General features: G+C 39.3%; 1 protein-coding gene across 1 annotated transcript; it reads left to right on the plus strand.

Moving 5' to 3' along the window:
* The first annotated feature begins 844 nt into the window (after nucleotides 1-844).
* LOC119735105 lies at nucleotides 845-6,412 on the plus strand. Its single transcript, XM_038208806.1, has 4 exons — nucleotides 845-1,949; nucleotides 2,526-4,279; nucleotides 5,273-5,584; nucleotides 6,408-6,412. The coding sequence occupies exons 2-4, from the start codon at nucleotides 2,554-2,556 to the stop codon at nucleotides 6,410-6,412; spliced, it is 2,043 nt and encodes a 680-aa protein (XP_038064734.1). The 5' UTR covers nucleotides 845-1,949; nucleotides 2,526-2,553.
* The last annotated feature ends 3,048 nt before the right edge of the window (nucleotides 6,413-9,460 follow it).

Consider the following 9,460-nt stretch of genomic DNA (forward strand, 5'->3'; position numbering starts at 1 on the left):
AAAAATCTTGAACTTGTCCTGAAAGCACTGTAAAGTTGTTCATATACAAGTATGTTTAAATATGACCAAAAAACCAAAAAGTCTTTATTTTGTGTGTGTCGACGCCTCTATCATGTTTCCTTGCATAGCATGATGATACAATACACTCCTGGTCTACATTACATGTAAATACATGGTTTGGTCCATGCAAGGAAATGTTTGAAGATGGAAGTTGGTCTTCCTTATAATTTATAAAGTGTTTAAAATTTAAGTAACTGGTCTACCCTACATGTACATGTACCGTTTTCACGAAGAGCCACATTATGTCTGTCAAAAATTATAATTTTTCGATTTCGATTTTTTTCTTCAATATTTTGCTTTAAAACAATGTACATATGTACTTATTTTTTTGGACATATTTCTGTAAGCAAAACATCATTAATTTCCAAGTTACATTAATGTTGCAAGGGGCAGAAATCTTGATAAATTTGCATTTGCATTTTCATGAAGAGCCACATACATTTTGGCCCCTTGAATGTGTACAAAACCTATTGCACGGAAATACGCAAAAGTAGGTCAACTGAGATTTCCATTTTCACGAAGAGCCACAAATCTTTGTTACATTTTTAGCGTCTCTCGAAATACATGTTGAACAGAAAAGGCCAAAATGTGGGAAACCTGAATTTTCGTTTTCAGGAACAGCCACATATCTTTACTAATTAATTGTCACCATTTAACTGCTGTATTAAGTCTTATTACTGGGTTCATGTAAAAATTCAGCTCTCATAGAATCATGTGATGGTTTCCTTGCTGCCCATAGTTGTCGCAAAGTGGTATTTTATGCAGTTTTAAAATATGAGAAACTTCTTTTGCGATTATCTCGAAAACATTTTTTTTTTCAAAATCCACATCATTTTTATGTTGCTCTTCATGAAAACGGTGACGATATGTGAATTTTGAAGATAAAGCGTTTATCACAAAAGAAGTTTCTCCTGTTTTAAAACTGCAAAAAAATACTACTTTGCAACAACTTTGGGCAGTAAGGAACTTTCACATGATTCTATGAGAGCTGAATTTGTACGTGAACCCACTAATTAGAATGTGTCTCTTCGTGAAAACAAAAATTCAAGTTTCCTATATTTTAGCCCTTTCTGTTCAATGTGTTTCTGCTCAACAATCCAGTTAAACACACACACACAAGTTGTGGCTGTTGCATTATAATTTTGTTGATTAGCTTTAAGTGACGGTTTCACTCTTGTGCTAAAAATTCTAATTAATGGCAAAAAAGTAACGTTAATTGGGCCATTTATAAGCATGGAATGCAGGGGATTTTTCATTCTTAAATTATTAATCATGAATCAACTAATTAAATAATGTCTTTTGGCATTGGACAGTGCTCGTGTGCGATATTCCAATTACAAGTTGATTCGGGGGGAGTTTGGGTAATGCAAAATGCAAGGGATGTGACACAGTTCTGAAGGTCTGACACCCCCAGCTGCTAGCTACCACCATCAAACCTTTTATGCTAGATGTTCTAATTAAACCACACTGGGCTTTCGGACTGTAGTATTTCCTAACCAAAAAGTAACTTTACAACGTCAGTAGTTTTGCAGTTGTGTTAGTATCACAGAAGGCCTCAAATTCCCCAAATTATGTAAAACTAATCAATACAGCAAAACATGATAATATTCAGCCATTATTAGAAGGAGACTGGTGAGTTCTAGCATACAGGGTTACATGTAGTCTAACTAATACTTGAAATATGCATGAAGGCCTAGTTAGTAAATTCAAATAATTTTTACGGATTCATTGGATCTAATGAAATGCAAGACATTTTCAAAATTCTTTTTAATGTTAATCTTACTGTTGCAGAGCTTCCGACAAAGAATCACATGGCAGGAGAAATCATCAAAGATCTGGACAACATCAAAACTACGGTGGACGCTTTCGTTTTGGCCTGCCTCTATAAGGTAGACCATGCAAAAAATATGAAAGAAGCCAAAGAAATAGTTACAAGTGATCTTCAAAAGACCATGAATAGAATAGAATTTGATGTCAAAACCTTAAAAAGACAAATACAGGATTATGATGGAAACATGGCTAAAAAGATTTGTTCCCTGAACAGTTCAGTGAAGTACCTAAGATCTAGACAAACAAATCTAACCTCTACACCAAATACAAAAAATCCTGAATTAAAGGTTGCCAATGTATCCCCTGGTAGTTCCTGCTCATCGAAGCAAATCTGTTCCTACTCATCATCAAATTCTTCAGCAAAGACACATGAAAATGTGTCAGGAATTTCTCAGTCCTCCTTCAGTACCGATGATGAAGATGATGACTCCTTATTAAAAGCTTTGGCAAAAGTGGAAGCTGAGTCACAGGGAAAAGATAAATGATTCATCTGTATTTGAAGAAGGTGATCTTTTCGTTGCCTATCAAAATGGTGTTTTTGAGCTGTCACCACTCAATCTTTGAATGGCACACAGGTCAACCAGAAGAGCTTTTGCTGCAGTTTCAAGTTATTATATTCTACTTTCTTTTGACAGATAATTCTCTTCATCTTCATCAAACACAATGGAATGCCACTCATGCCACAAGACATACAAGGGTGCCAAGACCCTGCAGAATCACAAGTGTACGTGGTGCAGTGACTGCAACAGAATTTATTCGTCATATCAGAGACTTCAACATCACAAATGCAATCCCCATACTTCATCAAAGACACCACATGTGTCATATGCAGCAGCTGTGAAGAGTCAAGGCTCTAATCCAAGAAAACTACCGACTACTGCTGTGGATTCCTTTTCCTCACAGTCTACCCACCCTGATGACCAGTCGCAACTATCGCAGCAAATAAGTACCCACCCTGATGACCAGTCTCAACTATCGCAGCAAATAAGTACCCACCCTGATGACCAGTCTCAACTATCGCAGCAAATAACTACCGGTACCAAACATGTGTCATCTCCACTGGCAAAACACACCATAAATCATGACAGTCAAACACAATTAGAAAGTGTTAGTTTTCAAGGCAGAAGTCAACGGAGCTTTGCATTTCATAGAATAGATGTAGGTTTGCAGATGCGACTTTGTCAACAATTGTCATTGCCACTTGTCAGTATTTTACCCGAGTGTAACTTGGCTCACTCAGCAGGGAAACCGGCATCGATTGCACCTATTATTGGCGATGGAAACTGTTTCTTTAGGACTCTCAGTTATTTAGTTACAGGAAGTGAAAGATTTCATGGTGAATTGCGAAGTTTGGTTGTGTCCCACATGAATGTTATCAGGATGCCTGTGGAGAAGTTTTGCTTTGATGAAAGGACGTCTCTACCGGTTTATTTAGCTCGGAGTAATATGTCACAGGACGGTTCATGGGCCACTGATGTGGAGATATTTACTGCTGCTCATCTTTTGGGGACGGATATTTATATTTACTCAGCTGGAAACAACAACACTGCAAATCCCAGATGGCATAAATTTACAGGAAAGATGCTGGATAGAAATGCCCAAGTTAGTGACCGATCGTTCTATATTCATCACAAGAATGGTAACCATTATGAGGCAGTATTGAGCGTTCATCAGTCTGGTGAAACATCTCTCATGGAGATGCGCACTGAAAACAACACAACAGAATTTACTTGGCTTGTACGGGAATTCAACCAGCAGCAACAATTTGCTTCTAAGAAAAAACAGGTCAGTGTCAAGTGCCAATCATCAACACAGATAGCTAAACATCGCTTCAGTCAAACTCCCACAACAACGGAAACTCTCAAAACAACGGAAAAACAGTCGACAAATCAAGATCGCCTACCCAGTGAATCGAGTCAAACAGTACAAATGGAAAAAAGCAAGATGGAACTTAAAAGAGAAAAAGATCGCCTTAGGAAGCAACTGAGACGAAAAGACCCAGAATTTAGGAAAAAGGAAGCTGTGTGGGAAAGCAATTGCAAAAAGAAAAGAAGAGATGTTTCAGAGATCAGAGACGGAGAGAAGGCAAAAGAGTTAGAAAGTGTACATCGAAGAAGAAGTAACCCAGACTACAGAAGTAAAGAAAAAGAAAAAGAATTAGAAAGTATTCAAAGAAGAAGAAGTAACCCAGACTACAGAAGTAAAGAAAAAGAAAAAGAATTAGAAAGTGTACATCGAAGAAGAAGTAACCCAGACTACAGAAGTAAAGAAAAAGAAAAAGAATTAGAAAGTATTCAAAGAAGAAGAAGTAACCCAGACTACAGAAGTAAAGAAAAAGAAAAAGAATTAGAAAGTATACAAAGAAGAAGAAGTAACCCAGACTACAGAAGTAAAGAAAAAGAAAAAGAATTAGAAAGTATTCAAAGAAGAAGAAGTAAGCCAGATTACAGAAGTAAAGAAAAAGAAAAAGAATTAGAAAGTATACAAAGAAGAAGAAGTAACCCAGACTACAGAAGTAAAGAAAAAGAAAAAGATTTAGAAAGTATACTAAGAAGAAGAAGTAACCCAGATTACAGAAGTAAAGAAAAAGAAAGAGAATTTGAAAGTTTGCATAGAAGAAGAAGTAACCCAGAATACAGAAGTAAACAAAGAGTAAAAAAATTGAAGAGTGTACGTCGAAGAAGAAGTAGCCCAGGCTACAGAAGTAAAGAAAGAGTAAAAGAATTGACAAGTTTACATAGAAGAAGAAGTAACCCAGAATACAGAAGTAAACAAAGAGTAAAAGACTTGGAACTTGTACGGAGTAAACGAAATAAATGCAAACCTAATAAGTCAGCTAAGGATCATGAAAGAATCCGGAAAAGAAACCAGCGAATGAACACAAGCTACTTCCAACGTGAAAGGCAACTTGACAAAGCAAGAAGGCAACAACAAAAGGAAAGACAGCTCTCTGTGACGGAAGTTAAAATAAAGTTTTTCTTTGACACCAAAGAAGGGCCAAATTATGTTTGCACATGTTGTAATGGTTTATTTTATCGACACAGTGTCAACGTTGCTTCAAAGATGTCATTGGAATCCAAAAACATTCAAGCCACTCTCCTCAATTCATGCCTCCGTGGAATAGTCAGCCAAGCTGGAGTTGAGTGGATCTGCAAAACATGTCATTCTCATATGTTGCTGCATAAACTTCCACCCATGGCAGTTGCCAATGGTCTTTGTTTTGAAGATGTTCCTGCTCCACTGAAGAACTTGACTACATTAGAGGAAAGATGCATATCACCCCGTATTCCATTTATGCAGATAAGAGAATTAGGGAGAGACCACCAATTTGGCATCAGGGGGAATGTTGTTAATGTACCTGTTGATGTGTGTAAAACTGTAGCTGCACTCCCTCGCTCATTTCAAGACACGGAGACAATCCAGTTGAAATTAATGAGAAGATTGAAATATAAAACTCCATATCACTATGAAACTGTGCGACCAAAGAAAATATTTGATGCTGCTGAATGGCTTGTGAAGAACAGTCCGATTTACCAAGATGAAAATATACAGTTAGATATGGCCTGGAAGAATCAAGAGTGGAATGACACAACAACAGTTAACTTCATAGCGAAACATGATGACCTGGATATGAACGTAGATACACAGGTTGGCAACATTGAGGCCAGTTTGGATGATGACGATGATATCAGTGGTGAGAATCGAAATAAAGAGTCTGACGACTGGACTGAAATTTCCACTGCAGAGCAATTTTCAGGGGGTAATAGGGACACAATGCTTTACCCCAATGACTTCACAAGTGATGGACAACATGCATTGAAAATAGCACCAGGAGAAGGTAATCATCCCATCAATATTTTCTTGGATAAAGATTGTGAGGAGAAGTCATTTCCCACCCTCTTCTGTGGTAAACGTAGGCTGGATAATGCACAACGCACAACTCCACTTACATATAGCTCAATTTGTAAAGCTGAACTACGCAGTGCTGACCGACGGTTTGCTATGTCAGTTCCCAATTTGTTTTTTAAACTGAAGAAACTTCAAACTTTACAGATCAGAGATCTGGCAATGACTGCTCTGCGTAAAACAACAAATGTCAGTGATACATATACAGCTGGATATCTTAGACAACCAGGAGCACTTGATGATTTAATTCATGTCGACCAGGGCTATCGTGTTTTGAAGACACTCCGCTCATCTCCACCATATTGGCAGGCTCGCCAAAAAGACATCTTTGCCATGATCCGCCAGTTGGGCATACCAACATTTTTTGGATCGTTCTCTGCTGCAGAAACGAAATGGACAGACCTTCTGAAGAACTTAAGTCTCAGTGTCAATGGAAAAATTCTCTCTGATCAAGATATCTTGAATTTGACTTGGCAGCAAAAGTCTGAATTAATTCAGAGTGATCCAGTATTAAGTGCTAGGCATTTTGATCACAGAGTTCAGGTGTTCTTTCATGGTGTACTTAAATCCACTCTTTCTCCGATTGGACAAATTGATGACTTTTTCTACAGGGTAGAATTTCAGCAGCGTGGCTCCCCACACATACATTGCTTATTTTGGATCAAAGGTGCTCCCCAGCATGGAAGGGATGCTGATGATGTTGTCATCGACTTCATAGATAAATACATCACCTGTAAAAGACACACTGAAGATGCTGAGTTATTGGGATATCCAAGTTACATGAACACAAACACACAAAGACCTGTAAAAAAGGTGGCAAACTTGTATGTCGATTTGGATTTCCAATTCCTCCAATGTCTGCTACATCAATTCTTGAGCCCCTGCCTGATGATGTGCCACCTGAAGCAAAAGCAAAACACCAGCAAAATTTCGACAAAATAAAGCAACAGTTACACTTAATGAAATATGGTGAAAATATTTCTTTCGAAGAACTGTTATCACAGTTAAAACTATCACAGGATGAATATGTTTGGGCAGTACGTTCTTCGCTGAAGAAGACACAAGTTTTTCTGAAACGAACTCCAATGGAAATTCGTACGAATATGCGTAATGACGCATGTGCCTGAATTTGGCAAGCAAACACAGATTTGCAGTACATATTAGATGCTTACGGCTGTGTGCTGTTTGCAGTTTGGTTAACTGAGTGACCGTTAGGTAGCAACAGCGCCCTCTTGAGGTTTCGGGCGTTCTGGGCGCCAGCCGCGAGCCGACCAAACACGTCTGTATTTTTTGTACAAGTTTCCCTCCTGTTTTTTATCTTTGCAAGGTAAAGAATATGTTCTCCGCTCTAATCATAATTCCCAGTAAGCTTGTTTGAATTTGCTTGAGCCTTTATGTAACTTATGATTATCCAATTGTTACTTATCCATGATTTTTGTGAAATTCTCATTTCTGTTGGGGGCAGCCATGTTTGTTTTCATTCCAATCTCTCATGTAATGTAGGAATTAATTTTCATTGTTCGATTTTGAAATTTCTTGAATCCATAGTGTGGTGTAAGATCAAGTTCTCGTATGTTGTTTATAAGCAGTAGCTCTTTGCCATATTCCCCTTTGTATACATTTTCATGTAATTGGCTTGGATTTCTGACATGAAGTGACATGTGCCTACTTATTCCTTTTTGGGGAAGTGATTTTGTAAGTCCTTGTGCATTGTAGGTCATTTGATTTGATTGTTAAAGTAGCTTGTTGCTTATTCTCCCTAGGTTGTTATTCACTATATGCGACTTGTCCTCTTAAAAGTTGGCAGTACAGTGTGTATTTGGAGACACAACAGCTCTGTAAGTCTTTGCATATTCCTTTCAGAAGTGTAATGTTATTGTCATTGAGGATGAAGCAATTTTTTGTGTACTTCATGTGTCACACTTACATACATGTAGATTTTATCCATTCTGGTCTGTTACTCTATCATCTACCTGCTAGCTTGTCGTCATATTTTTTTGTAATGGGAAATTATTTCATATTTCCATGTCAATCATATAATTTTGTCCTTTGCGCCTTTTTTATTGTAATTTTCCTCATTTGATTATGTTTACAGTTTACCATGTGTATGTCAAGGAATAAATTTCAAGTCGAACCTACTCCTTGTGACTGCCTGGTTATCTAACTGGATAGGGGGCGTCCCACACTCCCCGAGGCCAGAATAGTAAAAGAGCTATTTCCAAATTCGCCGACTGGACACGAACACGGCTGATAACATGTCATCAATCAGTTCATGTGGAAGCACGGCCTCTTCCAAAGCAAGAGCATCAGCCAAGAAAGCAGCATTGAAGGTTCGTTTGCAAAGACTTGCTGAGATGGAACAACTTGAGCAGGCAGAGCTTAAGTTGAAACAACAGAAGTGTCGTTTCGAGCAAGAAACTGCACTTGCAGAGGCAGAAGCTGAAGAACAGGTCTATGAAGCTTTAGAAGCCGATCCACTTGATGATGCGACCTCGGAAATCAAACAAGCAGCTTCTCCGCCATTGTTAAGCGATCCATGGTGGTCAGGTCAACCATTACAAAGTTCAAACCTTTTTGATACACCCCCTGAGGAGATCAATCGCACCCTGCCACCCCCAGTAGTGCCTATCACCTCAAGCTCTTTGGCCGTTACTCACTCGAACCCACAACCGTCTCCTGCCATCCAGCTGGCCGATCCCACCTCACAGCCATTTCCTGTCAGTCAACCATCCAGTTTCAAGCCAGAAACATCTGCTGTCAACCAGCCAGTCCATCCAAACCAACAACCATCTCCAGTCATCCAGCCGGCTGATCCCACCCCACAAGCATCTCCTGTCAACCGGCCAGCCCATCTCAACCCACAATCGCCTCCTGTCAGTCAGTCAGTTGATTCCAACTTGACACCCTCCCCTGTGAGTCAACCAGTCCATCCCAGCCCTCAGGCCTCTCCTTTCAGTGCCAACCAACGCCTTCAACAGCAACCGGTTAACATAATGTCTGAGATGGGAAACATTATGTTCAGAAAGGAGTTGTTAGCCTTGAGCCTTCGAGGCTTCAACGATTCTACACCCATGTACAGAACCTGGAAGGCTTCGATTGTCAGTTCAGTTAAGGAACTGAACATACCTCCTTCACAAGAACTGAATCTTGTCATGAAGTGGTTGGGGAACGACTCAAGAAAACTGGTGGAACCACTGTACTCGGTGTACATTGACCAACCTGCAGAGGCATTAAAGCAAATTTGGAGTTTGCTGGATGATACGTATGGCTCCCCAGAGGCCATTGAATCGAATGTCATGACACGTCTACAGGAGTTTCCAAAGCTTTCAGCAAAGGAATCTAGTAAACTTCTCCAGCTTGACCACTTGCTCCTAGAAGTTTTGCACCTCAAGAAATCAGGGAAGTACCCTGGACTAGCGAGTTTAGACTCCGCACATGGCATTAACCCCATAGTTCAAAAGCTACCACCAGGACTCCAAGACAAGTGGATGAAACATGGATCAAAATACAAGAGTTCCAATGCAAGGTTATTCCCACCCTTTGAAGTGTTCCATGGTTTCATTCATTCAGAAGCAAAGATGCGAAATGACCCAAGTTTTCTGGTGTGTCGACCCTGTACAGCATCGGACTCTAATGTCACTAGCGACAAGGTGAAGTCTATCAA

The sequence above is a fragment of the Patiria miniata genome, unplaced genomic scaffold (genome assembly GCF_015706575.1).
Source record: "Patiria miniata isolate m_02_andy unplaced genomic scaffold, ASM1570657v1 HiC_scaffold_28, whole genome shotgun sequence".
Taxonomy (NCBI): Eukaryota; Metazoa; Echinodermata; class Asteroidea; order Valvatida; family Asterinidae; genus Patiria; species Patiria miniata.